Genomic DNA, 27190 nt, shown 5'->3' on the forward strand with positions numbered 1-27190 from the left:
CTCACACAGAAATTCTTCTATTTCAATAAAGAGGTACTAGCTTTTATGAGATCAGCCCAACCAGAAACCTCATGTTGTCTTCTCTGCAGTGCTTTTTTTTCTAAAAAAAAAAAGTTTAGGGGTACTCTCATTTTCCTACTTATGTTGAAATACTGCCCCTCAATGAGGCCAAACTTAGATTCACAAAATGTTTAGGGATATGTGCATGTGCACCCCTGCGTCCCCCCAGAAAAAGCACTGCTTGTTTCTACACACACAGTCCCTACACAGAGTCCATTTTGTGTATAAATATTCCCCGGTCTTCAGTTTGCCAAAATTTCCACAGCTACTTGTAGTACAGGAAAATTTTAATACACAAATATACTTCATGCAATTGAAAAAGTTAGAAGAGATCATAGCAGTAACAAAACTGTAACACTGCTACAAATCCACAGCTAAACCCAGCTAAAAGACATGCTGGAAGATCTGGACTAATAAGAGATGTTTTCACCTAACACCAAAAAGATACCAAACTCATTGGCACATAAATCTCACAGAGAAGGGCATTCCACATGCAGGTCACTACCACAGAGAAGGGCCCTCTTTCTGGATATCACCCACCTGACTTCAGAAGGTGTGGAGACTTAGAGGAGGGCCTTGGAAAGAAAAACTGGTGCAGATTCATTTGTAAAAAAAACAAAGAACAGAAATACTGTGTGTAGTACCACAACTACAAAGTGTCACATGTAACTGCAGCACATCAAGTGCCATCACACTCAAAACAGGCCTATCCCATGTATATATAACATAAAGGGGCACATTTTGGATTAACATTTTTTAACCTGTAGCTGATGTAATTCTCTAATGTTGGCTTCACACTGCAGCTGGAGGTCTCGCATTTGATTTTCATGTTTTTGATGTTGAGCCAGTCTCTCATTTTTTTGCCTTTTTTCTTCCTGAATAGCAAACTTTCAGAGAAACAGGAGGACTTAAATTAGAATTTTTTAAATGTTTATAGACTCAAGCATATAATTAAATGACAGTGTAACACTCAAAAACAGTATATTGAAATAACTAATATTAGACAGATTTGAAAGAAAAACATGGGCTTGCAAAAACCTTCTTGGTTCTTTCTTAGTACATACTGGATAAATGTGGATCTTACCTGAAGAAGCTGATCCACAAAACACATAAACAACAATGTGACTTGGTTCTAAACCAATTCTAACTGGCTTACTAGATTCAATAGGCTAATAGTAAATCAGCTTCAAGCACACACATATAGTTGAAGACATCACTTCCAGAGACTTGGACTATCAGATTTTTGACTTGAGTGTTTCATAGAACTGCATAATGTGTGTATGTAGATTCCCCCTTTGTCTAAAATCACTGCTTTACCTGCTTAATCTTTTCACGATCCTGTTCCGGAGTGCTTGAGGAGTTAATTCTTAGGCTTTTTTTAAACATTGCCATCCTAGTTTTTGCTTCACTTCGCTGGATTTTGGGCAATCGAGCTCTTTCCTGGGTATGCTTGTTTTTTAATTCCTCAATAAGCCGCTGATTATATCTTTGCATCTGTTCAGTTTCCTTTAAAAAAATGAGGAGAAATGCATTTTATATATCCATTTAAAGTATTTAATATACATTTTACCCTGTGCAAATAAAACACTTCATAATTTAACTTTCTGTATCAGAAAAACTGAAGATAAATCTTTTTTTAAAAAATAAATAAATAACTGGTTAGTCAACCAGCAGTAATAATGACACACAAATTTCAGCCAGCTGCAAAGATCATTTAATCATATCGTTTCAAAAATCACAGCTCTCCTTTTACCTACTATCATCACTCATAGTTTTCATTTATTTATTGTCTAAACCAGTGATTCTCTACCCTTTGGGTATAATGATCCACAAGTCCAAATTTACTTGGTATAGTTACCCATCATTTTATTGTCATATGGATTTTGCAACTTAGGCGTTCGACATCCATCTGTTTAACTGCAATTTTGTCTAATTTATAACCATTACTTGAGGCATCCAAGGAAAACTTTCCTGAACACCCCTATTGATATGAAATTTGTGTAAATATTTATAAAATTATAATGCTATTCATGGTTTTATTTATAGGAATGTAAGACCAGCTATCTGACTGCAATATATTGCTTCAAAAGCTGTAACTTTTATTCAAAAACCGCTGTGTTATATATAACAAATTATGGATATTTTAAATAGTTTTATTCATGAAAACGTCCATTTTGGCGAGTATCAATGGGGTAGCTGAGCTTGCATTTTGTCAACAAGTAGGTTGATGCAGGTTTTGATGGTTGTTAGACATGGTCTCAGATCATTATTGATACATAAGATAATGATATTATTTATTATTTTGACTAAGCAAAGAAGGATGGACTGAGGGTGGTGCCAAGCCTATAAAGCTTGACACCTGCCCTTTCACTATAGGGGTAGAAAGGCACATGTGCCTTTCCTAACCCCCTCCACAGAAGAAACCACCAAAGGCTTCTCGGGAAATGGGGGCAAACTGGGAGCAGCATTCTGACATTTGGTTACATGTGCCAACACAGAATTATAATATCCAAACAAAACCTGCAAGAGGTATTCCTCATACCAGTTCAGGAGCAAAAGCAATACTTATTTTGGTTTTACTTATAAAGGCCACACCTCACTTACTCAGATACTGTGACCCACTTTTGACTCGTGACCAACAGGTTGGGAAATGGTGGTCTAAAGTGTTTGTGTGTCCCTCCCTCCCTGAATTTAAGGTGCTGTTTTGTCATTATGAACATTGGGACTAAATATTGGTGCATCAAATAACTTACACAAAATATAAAAGTATTAAATACTAAAGAAAAAAGGCAATAAATAAATAAACAAAGGTAGGTAGGTAGGAGGACGGGATGTATTTGAACCAGGATTTGAAGCCAGCAAAGAGGACAAACTAGGATCGCACTAACTTTTTCATGCCGTTTAAGCAGCTGATGTCTTTGCATGAAGTACTGATCTTTCAGTTGCTGTTTTAGCAGTTGGTGTTTTTCCTGCAAGTGTCTTTCTTCTAGTTCCCATATTGCAGCTTCACGGGCTAGAACAGAAGAAAAATTCTGTCAAAATTACTGAGAAGTCACCCCAAAAACACTCCTTATACAATGTATTTCAGGAAGCAATCAACAACAGAATAACCCCAATGAAATATTTAATGGAGAAATGCATTGAAGAAATTATTTCCCATCAAGTTATCCAATAACAATTCACCAAAATTACAGACACAAGTAGGCTTGTTTCAGAAACAGACAAGCCATTTTAAAATGGATTCTGTACACCATTTTCTGCTTGCCTAATAAAGACTCTTATGTACAGCAACAGTCTTCACTGGATTTTCATGCCTTCACTAGGACATAAATTTAGGACATGACTCATTCCACAAGTTTCATGGGGCTTGCATGTGAGCTGTACTAGGTGCCTAGAGCCCTTAATGCTTCTTTAAGTTGATGAACAGTAATCCAACAACTGGGGGGAAAGGGGGAAATACCTCTCATGAGTTGTTGCTTATTGTTAAGACAGTCCCGCTCAATGGTAGCTAGCTCAGTTTTTTGCTGCTGAATGATTTTCTTTAGCGATGCATCCAGTTCTTGCTGCTGCTTCTGTACAAACTCTTGCTCCTATCAGAAATTAAGCCAAATTGAGTAAATTATGCACAAGTCTCAGATGTCTTCATTTGTATACAGCCTTCTTTTAAAGGATCTCAGAGCAGCCTTTTAGCTCACAGCTAGCAGGTAATATGCGGAGAGCGAAAGATGCATACACTTTGCCACAAGCCAAACTTCAAACAGGGATCTGAACCTGGGTAACCCATATTCAAATCACAACATTATTTCTAAGGGTCAATTAAAACATTTACACAGCAAGTGAGCTTGCTGTACTTACCACAGCATTTGAAGTGCTCAGCACTATAAAGTGTGAGGGGAAACATGCATTTCTGAACAATAGCAAACCTATACTGGGAAACTAAAAGGCCCTATGAGTTCTCTCTCTTTCTTTTCCCTCCACCAAGTACTGCTTTTTCAGCAAACATATAATTTGGCCAATTATATACAAGACAGCCTTGCGGGCAGTCACTTGCCAGTCCAAGTTAATTCTTCCTGAGCAAGTAGCTTGTCAGATCAGTTGCTGTGCCCTGCTATGTCTTTGTATGCCGGGTCATTACAGCCTTTATGCTAATCAGCAAATGGGGGGGGGGGGGAACACAACTTAGAGAATCTTTAATTTAAGGACTTTAAGTTCAAATCTTATACACATTTGCTTGCAAATTATTATTTATTGCATTTATATTAAATTACCAAGTAAACTAAATTCTGTTTAGGAAAGCAACAAATGACAAGATTAGGGCTGAGCTGCTTCAGAAAAAAACTTGTTCAAAATTAAAAGAAAGCCACGCTGCCCTGCAATTTTCTGGTTTCTTTCTTTTTGGTAGATTGTTACAGAAATAGCTGTAAAAAGTGTCCATTTTGTGATCCCTGGGGGGCTGGGATTGATCATTGTCCAGTTTAAGAAACGCTGCCTTTACTCTAAAAGACTTCTTGATGTTGACAAATAGCCATATCAGATTCAGTACATAGTGCTATTGTGAGATGTCCATTATATGATCCATAAATGGCTGGGATCACTTAAAGAGGAAGAAAGCAGGGTGGGATGAAGGTCAGAATAGTCCAAGGAACAGCAAATATAAATAAATGGCTGAAAATTACTGTGACTAAGGTAGGTTTAATGTATCTTGTGGGAAGAGAATAGTGTCTATTTTCTGTCTCAATCATTACTTTCAAGCAGAAATGGAAACTGGGGGAGTGGATTTAACCCATGTAAAAAAAAAAGCCCTAATATAAACAAGAATATTTGCTCCACAGAACCAGGTCTCTCTTGCTATCTGTTAACAATGGATGGCAAATTACTCTTGAGAATCAATTGAAATGTCTTGATTCACTATGTGCGAAGAATACTGAAAAGGTTTAGGTTAGAATGTGTACACCTGTCTTTTACAGAACATGTGCAAAATCTGGGGAAACCTCTGGCCCACATGAATCCTCTCCAAGATGAGGATGCCTATTATATTTCCAACATTGCATTTTCATGTTTCAGAGCAAGCTACCCAGACCAAGTAGATGACACATGATAACCTAAAAGACCAAACACTTCCAAAATTCAAAATCCAGAATTTACAAGATTAGCTCCTCAATGGCACTGTAAACAGTTTCACATTAGGAAACTGATGTACATATTAAGCTGCACCATCTATACCAGTGTTTTTCAACCACTGTTCCGCGGCACACTAGTGTGCCGCGAGATGTTGCCTGGTGTGCCGTGGGATAAATTGAAAAATTCAAGAGAATTACTTTATATATAGTCAATATAGGCACAGAGTTAATTTTTTTTAACATTTTCTAATGGTGGTGTGCCTCGTGTTTTTTTTCATGAAACAAGTGTACCTTTGCCCAAAAAAGGTTGAAAAACACTGATCTATACCATGTAATGTGAGGCCGGTAATTAAGCAAATGCTGGGAAAATGAGGCCAATGGCTTCCAGATGCACATTTTGAACAGTGCACATACACAAGAAAAAGGCTTCCAAAGATTAACATAACAAGTCACGTGTAGCTACTTTAATGGAAGTGGTTACATGTGAAGGATTTATCACCTACTTTGTGGAAAGGAGCTTTATGAAAATAGATGTCACAAGCTCAGAAAATAACTAGAAATATTGGCCCTACACTAGAAGTTGATCATATCCTATACAGATCATTCCACCAATGGAAAGAAGGCTGTGTGGAAATCTAACAATGTCTGAACACATTATTTCCATGTGTGGGGTGGGCACATGGTATTATGTGCATCTCTATTATATAATAAAATGTATGCAAAAATCTTGTATCAAATACAACAGGGACACTTCATGTTGAGACAGGCCCATGTTTAATGCATTGGGTAAGTCACATCTGATGTCCTTGTAGTTCAAAAGGTTCATATAAAAGGAAGACGTGTGATTTATGGACACAAATGAGAAAATAAATAACAAATCTGCAAAGTTCACCTTCAGGCCATGTTGCACAGAAATCATCTGCCCTGGTAGCAATTCTTTACTTGCTAGTAATCTTCAGACAAATTGCATCTTACCAATTTGATGAAGATGTTATCAAAGTCCGATGTCTGATGTTCCTACTCACAAGAACCAACAGAAAGTACCATATAGGAAGATTTGTACTTCCATCAGAATGGGTCACTTCTTTTCCTAACAGCCACATGCTAACTCACTTTTAAAAGCTACAAGGAATTAAACAGCAGCTTCTATCAAGTGGGCGGGGGAGAAGGAAAATGAGGAATCTATTTGCAAAAAAAAACCAAAACCCAAAATTAACTTATGTGATACTATTTATTCATCCTCTTCAGGAAAAGCACAATATAGCAAAGAAATTACTGGCAGATGGACAATGGAACAGTGCAGCAGTAATGGTAGTGATCCTCTGTGTTTGGGGACACCAGGTTCTTAAGGTCCCTTTCCCTTTGCATGCAAATTACCCCTGGTTAGCATTAACTACAATGCAGCATTACGTTTGCACCAGTGCTCACCATGGTTAGTTTTAATCAAAACTTGCAAAGTAGATTTTCACTGCAATTTTCAAATCTTAAGTTTAAAAACTAAGCATATTTAGTGGTGAGGTAAACGTAACACCAAACCAGAGTTAACTCTAACCAGACTTGGAACTAGGACTTGGAAGCCTACTGCACAATTCCACGGTTTAGGTATCACTCTCATTATATATGTATTAGATCAATGGCACAGACCTATTTTCTCGAAATTATAAATTATATAAGTGTGGAATATCTGTGCAACCTATATATATAAAGTATATTTTCTTTTTTTAAATTCTCTCCTAATGAAAGTCAGTGAGACTGAAATATGTTCAACTTTGGTTAGCTCATGTTTCCTGAAAACTATAGAAAAATATGCATTACAGTGGTGCCCCGCTAGACGAAAATAATTCGTTCTGTGAATATTTTCGTCTAGCGGTTTTTTCGTCTAGCGAAGCGGCAATGCAAACCGCGGTTTTCGCTAGATGAAAAAAAATTCGTCTTGTGAGGCAGCCCCATAGACAAATTCATCTTGCGGGGCAGCCTTCCGCTAGACGAATGCCTTCGTCTAGCGAGTTTTTCATCTAGCGGGGCACCACTGTATTTTAAACATCCCTCAAAAACTGAAAGCTTACCTTCAGAATCAATTTTTTACAAATGCTACCTTCTTCACATCACTATTAGGGATTGAATTGCCTCAACTCCCTGTGACCCCACATATCTGCTCTGGAAAGTTGAAGGAAACCCCAGAGCAAATTTCAGAGAATGTTGGGGGGGGGGAGGCATGTGAGAGGAAGAGAGGGAGGAAAAGTTCATAGTCTACTACTATCAAAATTCTAATGAAAAGCAGGTAAAAAAGCTCCAACAACAAAAACCAAAAATTTGTACAGACAAATCCAAAAACCCAGATCTGTAGAGACAGATGTCAACAACAAGAAATGTATAGGTCCACTGTCTACTTAATGGCTTTGATGAAGTGAGACAAATGGCAAAAGTACCTGCCCTTCTCAAGCAGCAATTCTGTCAAATTGCAGGAGCTGGATTATTAAACTGAAATGATAGCAAGCAGTGTTTTAGTCCTGAGGTTTCCTCAGTTTAGATGAGTATGTTTTAGAACACAAAACATGAGAATAACCTAGATAAAAGATATTACCACAGCCTATTCTTTAGTTTTGTGAACAAAAGGTCAGTTGACATAGACTTCCATGTCAGGCTTGTGATCACTAACATTGTTACGCAATTAAAAGAGACACCGAGAGATTTGGTATACAGTGCTGATGGGGAGCCTAGATATTCTACATTAGTAAAGATTCCTGTTCCTAGAGCCATGTAACAAAAAGCCGTTTCAATAAAGTTTGCAAAGCAAACTTTCCACCTTCCTACTAAAATCCCAACTACCGTCTGGTGGAACAGAAGAGAGAACACAAAGGTAGAAGCGGGTTTGTTTAAAAAATAAATTACCACTACTGCACAAGGCAGAGAAGAAAAAATGTCACAAGAGTGTTCCTTGCCCCATGAGTCAAAACTTAGGATGGCTGACTCTATAGGGTACAGCAGGGAACACCCATTGTCAGGTGGTATCAGGAAGCATTCTGGAAAATGCCTGTTTCACTGCACACAGAAAAGCAAAACACAGCACTGGTTTCACACATGTGCTGAAAGTCCCATTTGCTCAGTTTGTCCATCACAATCTTTGTGCAGATGAACACATTTTTAGATTATTATTTTTAAAATTCATCAGCACATGCATGTCAGAGAAAAAGCAGAACAACAAGCTAGAACTACAGAGGAAACATCCAATTTTTGGCATGTTGGACTTACATCCTGCATTACTGCATTGAAGAGGGTACATGAGGACAACTGAAAAGACTGAATCATAACCTGAGCAACGCCCTGCAGAGCAGAATACAATGTACTTCCCAGGTCAGAATGCAAGCACAAACCATGCATTCAAACACCGAACATAAGCAATAAGACTGGATGACTCATTAGTGGAGCACCTCCCTCCCTAAAAGTAGAAGTTGTGCTGAATTACTTCTGTTAAAAGATGTAAAATTTCTGAAGCTATAGTTTATACCTACAGTGATGTGGGTGGAGCTATGAGAACAAAAATTACATTGTATTCATGAAGATACCAATTGCAAAACGAAGTAAAAACCTTCATGTCATGTTTTCAGTATTTATTTTATTTTGCCAGATAGTGCCCTACAACCTAGTCCTATCTAACCTATATTGATAGCTCTCTGTGCCCAAAAGATATTAATAAATTTTCTCCAATATATTTAAGACTGTAATTACTCTATAAGCCTTCCTGTAGTACAATATTGGCTTCTCAATAATCCAGTTCCAAGAGATGTGCACATTCAAATATACACAGTTGTCTTTTGAAGGAAGTAGTAAACACTACTATGAATATCTGCAAAAGCAGGATTCTGCTCCATACATGAGATAAACTGGCTTTTCTTTAGTGCACTGACTCCTGAGATTTCTCTGTCACTCAGGGAGTTCAGCAGCACTCTCCTGACCTCCTCATACCCTTGTACAGAAACTGTGACATAGTTCACTTTAAACATTTATACCTGAAACATTACTTCAGAATTACTTCAGTCTCATTGTATATGAATACATAGGAAGCATTCATGGATATCAGAAGTTATCTGTACTTAGTCTGAGATTTAACACCAAGACAAGAAATGTCAGCAAAAAGTGAAGAGTTCTCCATTGTCTTATTCACTAGATATACTTCCACACACCCAGATCCTGATATATTTCAGATGTGCTTCGTTTCAGACAGGAAAAGTAATCAATAGTATGTCTGCTGCAATGGCATGCTTGGAACACAGATAGTACAGGCAAGACATTAAATAATAAACATGGACACCATCATGTCAACTGCATTGCCTGGGATTAAAGATTCAAAGGAAAGAGATAATTACTACTTTCACACTTTGATAACATTATTCTTTATGGTAAATGCCCTGAATAAAGTAGACATTACAGCCTGAAATTCACATCCACACCTGAATACACACTTTAACTACATAGATTGCATTTTTATAACCTTGGCTGCTGTTCTAACTAATCACATCTAAGTAAATGAATGCTGAATATATTGCACTTCTGTTTATATGACACATATTTGAGCTATGGTTTTAAGAATGGTCAGTCATTACAAATTAATATCATATTTACTCAGAGGGAAAACAAAAAGCAACCACTATGGAATGGTTAAAGCTATTGTGAACAAAGCTGCTTGGTTGTTTTTAGAAGCATGAAGCTGCTGCGGTTACCTGGGCATGCTGGGATTGAGAAAGTTCCTCTTTCTTGCGTTTCATGAGCTCTTTTCTCAGCTCTTTTGGTGCTTTCTCCACTTCATTAAAAACCTATAGTGCACAAGCATGCAGAAGGTGGGGAAGATAACCCTTTTTCTCCACAGCAAGCATTTTATGGTGAATACGAGAGGAGCAGGTCAGGCATTAAAAAGGTTATCAGAGAGCATGCATTGAAGCCAGAAGAGTTAGCTTGGCAGAAGGTGGGTGGAAGAAGCAGACATGCACAAAGCATTTGCGGACTGCATTCTACAAAGAAGTGCATGAGCTAATTGTATTCTAGAAACTAGTTTCATTTTGCATGCAACTACTAATTAGATGCTTTTATATTTACTTTTTATGCAATCATTCTGTATATACACGAAGGAATATAAGGTCGTTGTCAAAGGAAGAATGATATTGGGAGGGACAACAAATGATTTTAGCGTCATGGAAAAGCTCCAAAATAGCAGGATGTTTAGATTTCTAAAAAATAACAGCTACTGTAGACATTATGTCTTATTTGAGACACAATTGTCTAAAGAACAACTTTCATAAAAGTAAACCACCTCAAAAGGGGCATTTACAGAACACAGGAAAGTGTAAATCAAGTGTCCTGTTTCACATAGCTTATCTAGCTAGTAACATTCAGAGAAGGCAACAACTTATAAATATGTTTCAGCAACGTATGTCAAAGGATCTAAAGGATCATTTTGTCAAGAAATAATAATGCATGTTACATAGATAATCAAAAGTATGACTGTATATTTTTCATACTCTCATGAAGAGATTCAGTACTCTAGATGTTATTTCCTACAAAAGAACTAGGAGCTCACAACTATCCAAGAACAAATGGCTGTTTAAAAGTCAAAGAACCCACAGAAAACAAAGCCCAAATCACCACATGCTACTGTTCAATGAAAAAGATTGGTCCTGAGTGCATTAAACCTCTTCACCAGATTTCCTTTTGAGACCCAATTACCAATATAGACTCAGAGTGCAAGAAATTCAGCAAAAAGAAGAAGTAATAGTCAATATTGTGCAAATTAAACAGAAGTGATGGTATCTTGGAGATTAAATAGCATATATTACTTAGTATAAAAATCATGAAAAGTTGTTTAAAAACCAATGAAAGAATCTAGAAATCTGTGCAATCTGTTCATATTATATGCCTCAAAATTGGTATAATATCTAGAAATTGTTGAACTGCTTTTTTAAAAGTTAAGATGAGAAGTAAAAGATTACAGACACTTTCTGCAAAACGATGACATCATAGGTAGAATTTCTGCATTTTGCATACCTGTATTTCTCCCATCCAGTGTAATGAAATAATATAAATTTCAATTTGGTTTGATTCTAAATCAACTGAACTTGATACATAACTACGCTCTCTGCTGAACTGAAACTAAACTCAAATTAAATTTTAAAAAAAACCTTTATCACTGACTGGTCATTTCTAGCCCTTAACATATATTACAATCAATCCCTCATGTAAGTCATTCTGAAAGATCAAGGGTTATATCCAATGCTAGTCCCACTCAGGGTAGACTCACTGAAGTTACAGTCATCACTAACTTAGGTTCACTGGGAGTAATTCAAAGTAGTGCCATGGTAATCGTTCTTGCAGCACCAGTGTTTCATCTTGCCAAATGGAAAGAGCCCACTCTCCTATCCCAGTGTGCTGTTCTGGAGGTTATCCTTCTCCATCCGAGCCACTTTAATGCTGTGTGGAGGGAGGAAGAAAGCCCTGTTGCATTAGCAAAAGTGCACGTGCAGGCTTCTGATAGCGGGGCTCATCAGTTGAATCTAGATTATTAGTTTAAATGGCTTTACAATGAGTAGAACCAAGTTGGCTACAACAAATCTTGCTATCAGTATTATGCATGCGAACAAAGTTGCTTAAGATTGCAGTTTTAAGATTTTCTGGAGGCACAGAGTAGTTTTCCACAGCACAGAGTTCTAGACTCTTCTACACACAGTTAATTAAATCACCTTTTTAACAAATTCAACTACAAGTAAAAAAAACCCAAAAAACCATTGCATTTTGCTATGAATGTTTCATGAACCCGTGCACAAGTATCCTCATCCCCCCACCTTTGTGTTGTTTTTATATGTACTGAATATAGTAAGCAAAATCTTTGTCTCACTTATCCAAAGAGGCACGTGTGACAGATATGTGTGCAATGGATTCTTGCAGTTCTCCCTACTGAACTCCCAGGTCAATTTTACATTGTCTGTAACATATAAGGCATTGACTACATATATCATTTGATACCGTTCCAGATAAATGGTGAAACTCCTATGCTAATGATGATGTTTAAATCATAAGGGTGGAGACATCTATACCACATAATTGTTTTTTCATTATATTTTCTGTTGCTCCTATCTAAGGTACTATTTTAATTGCACATGGCTTTTTATTTTTAAAAAAAACTTTTAAGCGTTAAATATTATTATAAAAATACATCTACTGTTGAGGATTCTTGTTCAAAGTAACACTGCAGACAATCATTGGAGACCAAGAAATACCAACCTTATTTCCTCCAACTAAATAAAGAGTATTTACCTCCTTTTTCCTGTTTTTCAACATGTTCTGAAATTTGGACAGTTCTTTCTCTTGTTCTGCTTTGATGCGTTTTGCTTCATCACGTAAGCGATTTGTATGTTCCTGTTCTAAGCGCTCTATTGTCTGTTTCTGCTGTTTTTCCAGGTTTTCAATCTCCTGGTCATATTGCCGCTTCTTGCTCTGAAAAATAATTCCATTAAATTTTATATTTACCTATAGTTGAATTTAAGGGACCCAGGTGGCACTGTGGGTTAACCCACAGTCTAGGGCTTGCTGATCAGAAGGTCGGCAGTTCGAATCCCTGCCACGGGGTGAGCTCCCGTTGCTCGGTCCCAGCTCCTGCCCACCTAGCAGTTCGAAAGCACGTCAAAGTGCAAGTAGATAAATAGGGACCGCTCCAGCGGGAAGGTAAATGGCGTTTCCGTGCGCTGCTCTGGTTTGCCAGAAGTGGCTCTGTCATGCTGGACACATGACCCGGAAGCTGTCTGCGGACAAACGCTGGCTCCCTCGGCCTATAGAGCGAGATGAGCGCCGCAACCCCAGAGTCGGACACGACTGGACCTGACAGTCAGGGGTCCCTTTACCTTTACCTATAGTTGAATTTGATGGTTTTGAGGCAGGGCACAGGAAGTCTGCACAAGGATCAATTGCCTATGCTTTTCAATTCCTAGATTTTTTTAATTGATTGAAAAGGCACTCCCTGGGTTTTTCTGCCATTATGAAGCACAAAAAATACTTTTAAAACCCCACAGCAATTCTTCAAAACTCAGAATCAGAAGTGGAACTAATTGTTATTGCACAGAGTTTAAAAATATTGGCAGAACTCTTATCTTCTCACTGGGACTGATACTACAAAGTTCATTTCCTTCTTGAACACAAACAAACACATGGTGAAGTGATCTGAAATTCAGCTCTTCAGAATCTAATATTTGGAACTCAACATATGTAAACTATTTTGTTAAGGGTATAGTGGTTAAGTTTTGTTTTGTATGCTATCTTTAGTACAGGAACCTGTTTCAGATACAATAGGGAGTATTTCTCTCTGCCCAATGAATCAGCAGACCCAACACATAGAACACTTTTTCAAGTAAGTTATTTTATTATCCACTTCAAGGAAAAAAGAATTGCACATGGGCTAGAAGGTAATACTGTTTTGGTTACCACAGTCTACTAAAGGCAAATATCATGAACTTGGTCTCTGAAATTATTTTGAGATATTTTCTACTGTTGTCAAAGTATGCAACAGCTTCCTCTTCTGTATAGCAATCCTGGAAATCTGCATTCACTACCTACAAGTAGAAAATAATTGTTTCTAACCTGCAAGGGTAAGAAGTGGCCACATTCTGCCAATTCTTGTACTGACCATGCCTTAACAGGACACTCTCAAGCTAAACATTGCAGCGCTTCATTGCCTTTTCCACTGTTGGCAGCCAGCGACTACATGCAGGGCTACCATTGCAGTAGTTTGCAGATCAGTTAAGGCTTTTGGTATGCAAGTTTCACTCATAGTACCGTATATAAGTTGAAATGTGGCAACAAGGGCAAGGATATACCTAGAATGACTTCTAGGCTGCTTACATTAAGTAAATTAACTCAAAATAAGGGGGCTGCAAAATGTGGGTCCCAGGAAATCAAACCTTACCGTCATTTCTTGTTCAAAGCGCCTGAACATCTGTTCTCTTTGTTGTAAAAGTTTATTACTAAGCTGCTGTTGAGCTCGCTGCTCTTCTTTTTGTAGAAGTCGTAACTCTCTTAATTCTTGACGCCTGATAGTGAGGAGAATGGAAGCAGTATTGCAGGGGAGAAAGAAACAGACTGAGTTCAGAATTCTGCATCAGCGTACAGTGTAGATGCACTGGGGGGTGGTGCGGAAACAAACACCTGCATTTAATATATTACTTATTAAATTTCTATACTGCCCTTTACCCAAGGATTACAGGGCAGTTTACAGTATAAAAACACACAACATAGTAACAAATGAAAACAGTACTCCCCCACTAGGCCATAGATTGTTTAATTAGCCAAAGACCTGGTAGAAGAGGAATGTTTTTGCCTGGCATCTAAAAATATGAAATGAAGGTGCCATGTAAGAGATGGGGAGAGCATTCCACAAGCGGGGAGCCAACACAGAAAAGGCCCATTCTCGTGTTGTTACCCGCCAGACCTCTCACGGAGGTGGCACACGAAGAAGGGCCTCAGATGATGATATCAGGGTCTGGATTGATTCATACGTTATTTAAAGGGACAAAATGATTTTTTAAAAATATAATCAAACCACAGTAAGCTATAAAAAAACAAGCATGAGAAAAGTTGTTTTAATTCAGAAAATAATTCCTCTGTCATTAAGAATGGGTATTTTCAAACTCACCGAAGATATCGTAATTCTTCACTTTTAGAATCACTTTCTGTTACAATTTTAGAGGTAGTCACACTTACTTCCACGCCATCAACAACAAATTTGCGAGTTTTCTTTAATGTTTTCTTGTGTCTTTTAGTTTCCTGAATAAAAGATCATGCATTATTTCTGTGCTGCATAAAGCATACCTATCCAACCTTTACTTATTTTTGAAAGAACCTAAAGCCTGCAAGTTCAAAGATTTCAGTTTCCAATCAACAGAATTAGATATACATATGCAGTTACAGGTAGGTAGCCATGTTGGTCTGCCATAGTCAAAACAAAATAAAAAATAAAAAAATCCTTCCAGTAGCACCTTAGAGACCAACCAAGTTTGTTCTTGGTATGAGTTTTTGTGTGGTATCTGAAGAAGTGTGCATGCACACGAAAGCTCATACCAAGAACAAACTTAGTTGGTCTCTAAGGTGCTACTGGAAGGATTTTATTTTATTTTATTTTTTGCTACATATGCAATCTACCTTCACTTTTACAAAAGTAACCAAGAAGAGAAAGATAATTCAAACTTATTTTCAAGCTGTTAATTCAGAAGTATATACTTATAATTTCAATGTGATTTACTCTCTACAATGGCCATCTAGGATTACAGCCTTAAAATTCTTATTCTGCATGAATTCAGGAACCTTCACTTAAATTTGTAGACAGATATATTGTTATAAACATAAAATATATTATATAGTGTGTATGTTACACACTGCCTATATTAAGGCTAGCTAACTTTTTTTTTTTTTTTTTTTGCTCAAGGACCACCTTGACATTTAACTACCCCTCTGAGGGTCATGGTACACACATGCATGACCATACAGCTCACAGATGGACCAAACACACATGCACCACCACGTATGCACACACACCATGCTCACCAGTTCTATACGCAACTCTCTTGTTCTCTTACACACACATAAACACCCAGTATTTCCAGCCTTTCTTATTCCAGCACTGGTGTAGTAAAGGCTGGAAACCCAGCCTTTTATTTTGCACCTACCCCTGTGCTAGAGTGGAGGAATATGCTGCCTTTTGTTCTTAAAGAGCAGGCAGACAGCTTCATCTCTAATCTTAGTCTTGGCCTTAGAATAGAGACAAAATCCCAAATTTTCTGATTTTATCTCATACCTTTAAAATCCTATCTAAAGAACAGGTAGAGAAATTTTATCTCCTGATCAGATTCAGAGATAAGCTGTGGAGGCTAGTGAGCCACTTCCTATGGGTTGGTGGGGCAAATCTAGTGCATGCCCTGCAAGCTAGCTACCCTGATCTGTATCACTGTTACTAATAAAATTGTTGACTCTTACTTGTAAAGATATTGATCCACTCTCCTTGTTTTTAGTGAGGAAACTGGAAATGGACAAGTTCAAATCAATGCTGCTGTTGTCAGCAGTGGAACCTCTGCCTGAATCTGTATCATTTTCTTTAGCGCTTTCAGAATCAACATGATGCGAGTTTTCAACACTATCCTGATTGCCAGATTTATCTTCTGCCTCATTTTCTGCAGAGCTAATGCTAATATTGGGTACCGAAGACACCTCATGTTCCTGCATCTGCTTGGCTGCAGAATCTTCAAGCTTATTTTCAACTGGCAAGCCACTGGAAACTGCTGGTCGGTCTGTGTCCATTTGTATATTATTCTCATGCTTCTCCTCAGCTCTGTTTTCTAATTTATGATCAGGTTCTGCAGTTTTATCCCCTGGTGCAATATTGCTTTCCTCAGTTCTTGCCTCTTCAGTGTGTTTTTTGTCTGCTGGCTTATGATCAATGTTGTCTTCTCTTTCTGAAACACTGGCCTCTGTTTCCTTTGTGCTGCTTGTCTTCTTTGAATCGTCACTGTATCCCTCAACTAACTGCTGATCAGAATCTACAATTTTTCCCATTTCTGGGACTTTCTCAGAAGCATCCTCAGCCAGGCACTCTGCTGGCTCCTGAGCATTTTCAAGCACTTTATCTACATCAGTGACCAGATTGTTGCCAGCACTGTCCATCTCTTGTGGACTACTGGTACCTTCTTTTATTTGCTTCTGTGGTTCATCAACTGTCTCAGCTATGACCTTCACCTGTGATTCCTCAGTACCTGCAGTAACTTCATTTTTCTGACTTTTGGCCTCTTTCAGGTCACCCTCCTTACATTTGTCATCCCCTTGCAATTCCTCAACCTCTTTAATTCCTTCGGTAGGCTTTGCCTCTTCCATTTCATTGTCTTGGAGGTTTGTGGTACTTTCTTCTTTCACACCAACTGCTTTAGAGACTGTATCTGTAATTTCTGCACTGCTGCCTCCATCATCAGGAATTGTTTCTTGTTTGTTTTCAACCACTGATTCATTTGTGAGGTCCTTTCCCTCCTCTGTTTTTAGACAGGGCTCAACATTAGTTTCAGATACTACTGCGCCAATTTCCTTTTCCTCTTTCTGTGACTCTGTGTTTTCACTTAATCTTGAATTTTCAGTTGTTTTCTCACTCTTCTTCGCTTCCTCATCTTCATGGAGCAATGCAGATCCATTCTTTAGTTTTTCAGTGTCTTCTTGTATGGCTTCAGTCGTGCTGGCAATGTATTTCTCCTTTTCATTTTTGTCAGGAGCCACACTTGTTTTTTCACCTTCAAGTGCATTAGTACTAGCCTGTTCTGTGGATGAACGCTCTGTTTTTTCAGAAACAGATTCCAGAATACTGGCATTCTGTGAAAGTTTATCCTCTTCTGAGCTGGCAATGCTGAGGTCAGATGAGGCTCGTTTACTTGCAGGTAACTGCTAAAATAGATACACAAAAAACTGATTAGCTATACAATTCAGTAATAAGGAAATAATGCTATTTAAGTTTTATATCAACCAATGGGGAATTTAATTGTAATGGTGATCATTTAGGAGCTTCCACACTAAATTGATAGGTATCTTGCCCATTCCAAATTAACCTGCTTTTAGAACCTTTCATATTCAATACTCACATAGTAGTAGTAAAAGGTTGGGGTGCACTGTAATAGTAATAATCCTTCAACCCTTTCCCCTCTTTTATATTTAGAGCAATATAAGCAACACTTTTATTTGGTCACTAACCTTTTGCAAACATAGTGGGCAAATGCAGACAACCTCTTGTGTGAGGAAAGCCATTTCCCCCCAAGTTCCCTGTCCTCAGTCTCCTCAGACTCACACCCCCTATCATTCTAGAAGGTCCCTTGACCCTGTGGAGTGGTTCTCCAAGGGGTATAAAGCTGCTACAGCTGGGAGGTATTAGGAGGTTAAATCTGCTAGTGCAAACAGAACTCAGCTCATGGTTCTCTGGATCTAGTCTTCATATTTATTTAAATTCTGGAAGCCCGAGGAAGCAATTTATTCAAACATGTAAACTTATAATGTAAGTCTGAGTAATGATGGTGTTCTGTAATCTATATGCATTGATAACTGAGAAGTTATTCCATTACTATAACATTGCAGAATATATTTAGTATGCTTTAAACCGTGTTCTGAGACAAGGAAATCCTTTGCTGACAAACCACCAATCTGAAGTCTTATGTTGACCAGGGCAGAAGTGACCTGTTCCTTTTTCCTCCCTACTGTGGATTTTCCTAATTTACTGTACTGCTGGGAGGAGAATAACCACTGACTCCAGAGCTGGCAGAGATTTTATCTTATTTGGGACATGCTGGAGGAATGGGAGGATCCCATGGTCCTCCTCCTCCTGGAACACTAACTAGAGAGGACTAATGGCAACAGAGATTTCTTCTGCAACGAAGGAGCCTTTGACTGTGGCTCTCCCTCCTCTGACCATGGAAACAGTTCCATGACATCCTAAGGAAGCTTACATTTACTTACTTTGCACTTTACATTGGCATCTTAAAGAGAATTGTGTGTTATGCAACAGAAAGCGTGTAAAAGGCAATTAGCATTGTATCCCTAAGTTCAATTACATAACAGATCAATGGAAATGAATACAATTCACAGCTTTAAACTGCAGCACAAGTTAAAATATTTTTGATATATTTGTTTTGACTTACCAGAGAATTTTCAGTTTCTTCCTCTTCTTCCTCCTCTTTCCCATCTTCTACTTCCTCTGTAACTTCAGCCTTTGCTTCTGCAATCAGTTCTCTGACTGGTTTATTAGAAGTTACAGTAACAAATGGATGCTGTTTTAAAAGGCATAATATCAGTTAATCAAAATTAAAAACCATTTAATAGCAACATATTTTATCACTTAGGGCCAGGTTATGGTATTTTTTGTATCCAACTCAAAATAAAACAGAACACTTAAAGGAAAATTTATACAGCTTACAACTTTTTTTCTTTGCTATTGTTCTTCTATTTTCAAGTCTAAGATCATTTATATTTATTTATTTGAAATTTTGCATGGCTGAAGCTAAGAGTGTTTCTCTGGCAGATTATCTTTGCCTGGCCCCATTTCAGAAGTCTTTGTTTTTAAATCTAATGTATTTTAGATGGGAACATAAATGAAGTGACATGAAACCAAGTCATGTTCATCCTATTACATTTATTTAGGTTAAAGGTAAAGGGACCCCTGACTGTTAAGTCCAGTTGCGGACGACTCTGGGGTTGCGGCGCTCATCTCACTTTACTGGCAGACAGCTTCCGGGTCATGTGGCAAGCATGACTAAGCCACGTCTGGCGAACCACAGCAGCACATGGAAACACCGTTTAGGTTATCTCCTTGTAAACTATGAAGGAGACTGCAGCTTCTGAAATACCAGACAGGCTGGAATCCAGGGGACCTATGCATAACCAAGGTCTGGATATACTTTTGTCAGAATGTCTGTCTTCTCCCTAGAACCTTCCAAGTTCTCTTTAAATTCTCAAGCTCCCTTAGACATGAGAGCTTCTCATGATAATACCAGTGGTAAAGGAGAATAGTAACAGCACAATTTACCAATGGGTGCATGCTATTCACTCACTTCCCCAATGCCCTCTTCTAAAGATCTGCATGCCTAAATTACCAGCTACTTTTAAAATCCAAATCATAGCTGTTTGGACTAGCCCCCAGTGTCTCACCATCCCCCTTCCATGGGAGCAGTCCAAAAGAAATTGCAGACCTGTCATCTTTTGGAACTGCTGCTTTGAGGAGCAGCTGAAAGAGGTGGTGGGGGAGCACTGCTCAAAGTGATGGCTGAAAAGGCTTTCCTTGCCCTTCATGTTGGAAAAGTTTAAGGAACCCGAGCAGAGCTCTCTTTGCTTGTGCTTAGCTGCTTTCTGATCAGCTGAGTTTGGGGACGGGGGAGAGACTGCAGGGAGGATAGTTTTAAAATTTCCTCACAGTATTCCTTTCATTCCATCCTGCTGACTGGGAAAGGTTATGTGAGTATACTTGTCTGTGTGCCTCTGTGGTGCATGTTGGATGTATCTATGGTGTATGTATATGCATGTTTGCAAAAGAGTGTAGAGTTGCCCTGTTTGTCACTAACATGTGGCTCCTGGAAGACTGGTATTTTATTTATTTTATGTTGCTTTTAGTATTTTTTATTGCAAGCACTGCAGTTTTTTTTTAAAAAAACAAACAAGTTATTTGCTGCTTTTATCATTATTTGGCTAGAAAAGTGGGGTATTAACCAGTTGATGCTGACTCCTAACTCTCTAGTGACCAATGGCAAATGGGAATTGTCAGGGAACTGTCCCCGGCACAGCAGAAGGTGATGGAAGGGCTCTCAGGATGCTACAGAGAGCCCCGGTCCCACCTGCCCAGCAGCACCTCCTCTAGCATCAGAGGGAGCAGCGAGGCTTCCAGTGGGGAGGGGCAGGCTTTTCAGGGTATGGAGGGAAAAGGCTCTGAGGATGCTGGAGAGCCCTCGCACTCCTCTTGCTCAAGGGACGAGGAAGGAGACATGCAGTTTCCGGCGCCCCAAAGGTGTCGAGGGGTGAAACAAAAGGATGGGAGGTGGGGTTTCCATATACCAAAGCTCTTTTGTTGGGGTCAGAACCAGAAGGGGCCATTCCCGGATTCTGACAACGCTTGATACAGACATGAACTTATTAGCTCTGCACTGTACATAGTTTGCACAATAAAACTCTTAAAGGAAACTTTGAGTTTTGCCTGCTTACTCATGAGCAATGAACAGAGGACCTTACAGGAATGTTCTAAATAAAGTTAAAACATACCAATATTGAAAATTTAGCAGACTTTTAAAATAATTCCTGTTTTAAATTACTTATATAAATGCACTCAATAAAATATCATGACTCAATAGACACTTCATTCTTCCTACCTGTAGAAGCTCAGCAGTGTTCCACCTGGCATCTACATTTTTTTCCAAACATTTCCTTAAGAAGTCTTTGAAGTCAGCAGACCTGCATAAAAGAAGCTGAACTCAATAAATGCTATACATTCAGTACTACATACAAATTGAGTGATGACATCCATGTCATCAGAAGTATCTAATGACTGTCAGATAAAAATAATTTCAGTACCGTCTACTTCTTGCCTGCTACCTCTCATAAGATGCACAGTACACGGTTAATAAGCTATTATATGAGAAACATGCTAAGAGGAAGGCATGCTTGGCAAATTCATACCATGATCAACTCCCACCTGGAAACCAATGTCCCTAACTGTGGAAGGATGTATGGATCCAGAATTGGCCTCCACAGTCACTTACGGACTCATTGTTAAAACCGTGTTTATGGAAGACAATCTTACTCGGCTACGAGTGATCGCCAAAGAAGAAGATACTTCAGATCATTTTAATGAAGATTGATGTCCAAGACTATTGTACTATTTTATTTCCATAGCACCACTATCTGCATCCTCATCTTGAGGCAAGCTCATTCTCCTCCAGTGATGTACACCTATATTTAACTGAAAGCTAGCCTAATTAATATCCAGCTAAGCTTGAGGTGCCTATTTGCTTCTGGGGGAAAACAACATTTAACTCTTGAGGCTTATGTGTGGGGGTTTTAAATTTTTTTTTTTTTTGCCAATTGACCATCTTAAAAATTAAGACAGCTTTATTATTCCGTACCTAGGTATTATTCCTGAAAAATTAAAATTAAAATATACCATAAAATAAAATAGAATAATCACCATCTTGAAGGTTGTGCCAACGATGGTGGTTCCGACTTTGCTATTTTCAGCAGAACACGCATTGGATTCAATTCATGATGAGGTGGTTCTATTTCAGCCATTTCTATTAAAGTGACACCTAAAGACCAAACATCAGCCTTGTAATCATAAGGCCTGTCTTTAGAGGTCTCACACATTACTACTTCAGGAGCCATCCTGGGATAGAAAGCAAAAAAGAAAAGATTTTAAAGATATATTATCTGTAATAACTGGTATTTCCAACAGCGAGAAGAAATATATCCAAGGGGCAATATCTAACCAAGTTAAATGGAAATTAATCAACATCATCTGAGTAGAGCCACTGAAATAAATGTATATAAATTATTTTAAACCTTTGGTTCCAATGGGTGAGAGTATGACTAATCTTACATATAATTTAATAAAACTAGTAAATGCTCCAACAAAACAACATTATCATTTTGTTTACTATACTTGATTTTTTTAAATAGACAGTTGCATATTAAATGCAATATGCTGCAGTCAGCATAAAACAGTACAAAAAATTGCACACATACCAATATGGAGTACCAATGAAAGAATCACGTCTTTGTATTGTCCTTGTATTTTTAGCAGACACTCCAAAATCCGCTTCAAACAAATGAGAAAACATTACAGTCACTCATACCAATATACACTTTTACTTCAAACAGTGTCATTTATGTAAAAACATGTATAACACCACTCATTAGTCAAGAATATTCAACAGGTTTACAACAAAAAAAATATGAATTAATAGAGGGGATTAAGCTCATGAGTGATGAGAGCATAGTTTAACCTAGTGAGTAGATCTGTGACAAGTGAGGCACAGGTAGGGGCATGACTTCTTTTCACTTCAGGCTGAGCTCCCAAATTGGAAGCTTGTATCTCTAATAGCACTGAGCCTCCTGGGCACTCTTCTCCAAAAGAATCACTTTAATCATGTATATTTGCATTGGTTTTATAAATCATCAAATAATAATTTATTATTTATACCCCGCCCATCTGGCTGGGTTTCCCAAGCCACTCTGGGCAGCTTCCAATAGAACATTAAAATGCAATAATCTATTAAACATTAAAAGCCTCCCTAAACAGGCCTGCCTTCAGATGTCTTCTAAAAGTCTGGTAGTTGGTGGGAGGGCATTCCACAGGGTGGGTGCCACTACCGAGAAGGCCCTCTGCCAGGTTCCCTGTAACTTGGCTTCTCGTAGTGAGGGAACCGCCAGAAGGCCCTTGGCACTGGACCTCAGTGTCCGGGCAGAACGATGGGGGTTGATTTTCTTGGGGTTCAAGAAGACAGAAAAATGGATGAGGTCTGTAGTTTATATTTATAATGTAATAACCAATATGCTCTGTGAACACTTAACTGAAATAGTTTTGCATTTTAATTATTTGATTATATCATTTAATACTTTGATATAAAATTCAGAGGGAAAGGGGCATTAAAGACCACATCAATAGAAATATGAAGGGAATTCATTCTACAAGTTACCAGTAGCAAAGATGAGTATCCCCAATAAGCACTAAGCTGTTGTCCCCACTAACATCATGAATGCTTAGTAAAATGTAACATAACAGTGCAGTTCCACCTGAAGCAACACAATGGAAATGGGCTACTTCACAGTACATGGTTAGAAAAATATTTAGGAATTTTGATGGAAATCTGCTTGCCTGATGGAATTATTTTCCCTTTCTTCCACCCTGGGTTATTCTAGGCATTATCCCAAACCTCCAGAGTGGATTTGGGGGAGGCTTGGAGATATGTGGGGGAAGGAGAGCCTTGCTGCATTAGCAGAAGTCCTTGTGCTGACTTCTGTTTATAAACTGGACTACAGTGGTACCTTCGGTTACAAACTTAATCCGTTCTGGTGGTCTGTTCTTAGACCAAAGAGTTCTTAAACCGAGGCATGCGCTTTCCCTAACAAGGCCTCCCACCACCAGTGTCCAGCTTCTGTTCATCTTCCGGGGCAAAGTGTGCTAACCGGAACAACTACTTCTGGTTTTGCGGAGTTTGTTGTCCAAAGCGTTCATTAACAGGACTGTTCGTAGACCAAGGTACCACTGTACAGTCGTACCTCGCGTTACGAACGCGCCAAACCCGGAAGTACCGGAACGGGTTACTTCCGGGTTCAGCGGTTTGCGCATGCGCAGATGCGCAAAATGACATCACGCACATGCGCAGAAGCACCAAATCGTGTCACGCACATGCGCAGACATAGCACTTCATGTTACGGACCTTTCAGGTTACGAACGGGTACCACTGTAGTTGAATCTGGCCCTATGAGTTTTAGAAGCCAGTTTGCCAATACTGAAACATTTTGCCTAAAGATGCAAATAGTAAACGGAGCTGAGGAGGAAACTGTTCCTCAGTTTAAGTCAATAGTTTCAATCTGGGGAAAGAAAATGTATGTCCATTCCTTAATCCCCACACAGATTCATGTGGATTTCCTAAAATGGCCTTTCAACATCTTAGCGGGCTAAGTTATGACCAAACAGCAAGCAGCCACCACAAAAAGCAGGCGGGAAAGGCAGACACTGCCCTGAAGATCTAAGCTCAAACTATTTTTAAAGAATGAAATAAAGCTATATATAATAATCTAAAAGGAGCCTAATAATTCAATGAAACAATTACAGCACAAACAGAGGCATTTGCTTGCTGGTACAAATATTCAAAATGCTGGAACTCAATAGGCACATCTTATTCCTTAAGACTAAAGTAAATACTTCGGCATTCGATGCATAATTTACATATTGACTCCACTCCCACAGTATGTACTGAAAGCCAAGTACAAACAATTGTTTAAAAGTTGGATTAAAAATATATTGATCATATAAGGACATAACAGTCCTGCTGGATTAAGCCCAAAGACCCATGTAGTACAGCATTTTCATCTTACAATGGCCAACCAGATGCCTACGAGAAACCTGCAAATAGAGACTGAGTGTAACAGTGCTCTCCTCACTTGTGATTCCCAGCAACTGGTATTCAGAAGCATGCCATTCATATTATCTCAGTGGTTGTTGCTTCTGACCAATCAAGGAATCCTATTCAGTGGACAGCTGACGTTTTCATTTTCCCACATGGAAACCTTAGCCAATATGATGGGGTTTCTTGGCATGACACCTGACTATGCAGAAGCAACAGCCACATTGTAAGGATAGCATATGATTGAATCTTATCTGTGAATGCCAGATGCTGGGGTTTAAAAAACAGGCAATGAATATTGATCACACGCCTTGATTATAATCTTTCCCAAGCATTTGGTAGGTCAGTACAATACGAAGAAATGGTCTAGCTATGTAGATCATTTATCTGAACAAGTACAGGCATTTTAAAGCGTTTCTAAGTGTGAGCCAAAAAAAACATACCATGTCAGGCTTTAAGAAACATTAAAGTATTCAGTACAGTATTACAATAGGCCCACCCATTCACTCTGAAATTCAAAGGAAGTTGTCACCGTAATTACAATAATTACTTAAACTGTTATTTTCCAGGTCACAAAACTTACTTATACCAGCTGCAAAATAATACATCATGAAATCTCTTTTCATCCAAGTTACATTTTTAAAAGAGGAATACTCACCTAGCTTAATGTCTCCATCCAATGTGAAAAGAATATTGCCAGCTTTTAGATCTCGATGAATGATCTTATTTTCATGCAGATAGTGCAGCGCCTCAAGTGTCTGCCTGCAAACTACCCTGATCTGTGGCTCGGTTAGTGGCCTCTCAAGTTCTACAAGAAAAGCATACCCTCAAAATATAAAAACCATCATTTGCAGATTGCATTGATTCACATTTTTTAATGAACATTTGCTTCAACCTGATAAATCTTAAAAGCTGATCAAACAGAACGGGATTCTCCAACCTAGTGCTGATTAGATGTGTTTGACTACAGCTCCTATCATTCCCCTAGTCACCTTGGCCACTGAAGTGAACACTTGTAGTTCAACACATTAGGAGGGTACGAGGTCGGAGAAAGCTAATGTAGAAGCCACAGTGTGAAGAAATATGAAGAAGCACCATGAAAAAACTGGTCACATGACTTTTATTATAGTTCTATGTGTTTTGGAATGAAATAGTCCTTCAGGAACTTGAAAAACTTGCAAGCTCCTGAAATTATCACCCTAGCTATTCATTGCAGACACAGAGAGAATAATGTTAAGTTCAGACTTTCCAAACAAGTACAAAGTACTTGCAAGCTTTTCAAGTTCCTGAAGGAGTATTTCAGAAACAGAGAGCTAAAATAAAAGTCTTGCAACAGTAAGCAGTAGAACCTGTTTTCTTTGTTTTAATGTAAAAGCTATGTCATAGATATTTATATCCACAATAGTTCAAATGCTGTCTTGTTTTTCATTTTGCAGCATTGCTGAATCATGATACTTGTGTGTATGTTTGCTACTAAATACATTAAAATAAAACAGTTTAACTATGGATATTCTTATATATAAAATGGGTCCACAAAATATATTAAACCAGGCATGGGCAACCTTTACCCCTCACCCCCTGATGTTGCTGAACCACAACTCCATCATCCCCAGCAAGAATGGTCAATAGTCAATGATGGGTAATTCAGCAACATTTGGGGGGGTCAAGGGATCCCCATATTCTGTGCTGAGCTATCAGTTTCTTCGAAGATTCAAAGTGCTGCTACAGCACTCATAAAATACTTTTGAGGTTTTTTGTTTTGTTTTGTTTAAAGTGTACAAATTCTATCAGATTCAAGCATAACAAAATGCTAAAAATTAGCAGAATTCCCACACTGTGAAAAAATATGCCCCACTGTTTTCCAAACTATTTTTTACCTGGAGCACATTTCTCACAGATCAGAACTGGCAACACACTTTCTTTTACACCTGAATTCTTTTATCTTATACACCAGCCAAAATGGAGGTGGCTGAGAGTGAAAAAAGGAAGGTGCTGCAGAAGGAACAGTACTATTAAAGCTCCATAAATTATTCTGGGCTCCAGCTTTCTCATCAAAGCTAAAATGAGAGATAAGAATGGCCTATTGGGGAAGTTCAAGAAGTCCTGCTGCCCTGGTAACTAGGATGAAGTAACACTCTTTTGGGGGTTTTACTGTGGTTTTCAAGAGGTCTTGAAATGAACTCCTTTAGTGAGATCAGAAACTGCTCTTCCCTTAAGGCCTTTCTTTTTATTTTAGAAGGATTTTAACTACTAAATTAATTCCTAGGGTATATTTGGTGAGTAAGCCTCTTTCGTGTTAAATGTATACAAATGTTTAAAAATCACAAGGACCGCCCGCCCCCA

General features: G+C 38.4%; 1 protein-coding gene across 4 annotated transcripts in view; it reads right to left on the reverse strand.

Moving 5' to 3' along the window:
- SLK (STE20 like kinase) overlaps nucleotides 1-27190 on the reverse strand; it is a 45526-nt gene that overhangs the window by 799 nt on the left and 17537 nt on the right. For 2 of the 4 annotated variants that reach the window (XM_033149735.1, XM_033149736.1), the window contains exons 5-18: nucleotides 25506-25655; nucleotides 22461-22533; nucleotides 21907-22101; nucleotides 21092-21173; nucleotides 18878-19006; nucleotides 16191-17636; nucleotides 14854-14984; nucleotides 14128-14251; nucleotides 12486-12665; nucleotides 9902-9994; nucleotides 3521-3650; nucleotides 2949-3073; nucleotides 1378-1566; nucleotides 822-947 (exon numbers count right to left, since the gene is read on the reverse strand). In XM_033149735.1, coding sequence (XP_033005626.1) covers nucleotides 822-947; nucleotides 1378-1566; nucleotides 2949-3073; nucleotides 3521-3650; nucleotides 9902-9994; nucleotides 12486-12665; nucleotides 14128-14251; nucleotides 14854-14984; nucleotides 16191-17636; nucleotides 18878-19006; nucleotides 21092-21173; nucleotides 21907-22101; nucleotides 22461-22533; nucleotides 25506-25655 — 3173 coding nt within the window. The remainder of the gene's footprint in view (nucleotides 1-821; nucleotides 948-1377; nucleotides 1567-2948; nucleotides 3074-3520; nucleotides 3651-9901; nucleotides 9995-12485; nucleotides 12666-14127; nucleotides 14252-14853; nucleotides 14985-16190; nucleotides 17637-18877; nucleotides 19007-21091; nucleotides 21174-21906; nucleotides 22102-22460; nucleotides 22534-25505; nucleotides 25656-27190) is intronic. The other 2 variants (XM_033149737.1, XM_033149738.1) reach the window with 2 other exon arrangements.

The sequence above is a fragment of the Lacerta agilis genome, chromosome 5 (genome assembly GCF_009819535.1).
Source record: "Lacerta agilis isolate rLacAgi1 chromosome 5, rLacAgi1.pri, whole genome shotgun sequence".
In the NCBI taxonomy this organism is placed as follows: Eukaryota; Metazoa; Chordata; class Lepidosauria; order Squamata; family Lacertidae; genus Lacerta; species Lacerta agilis.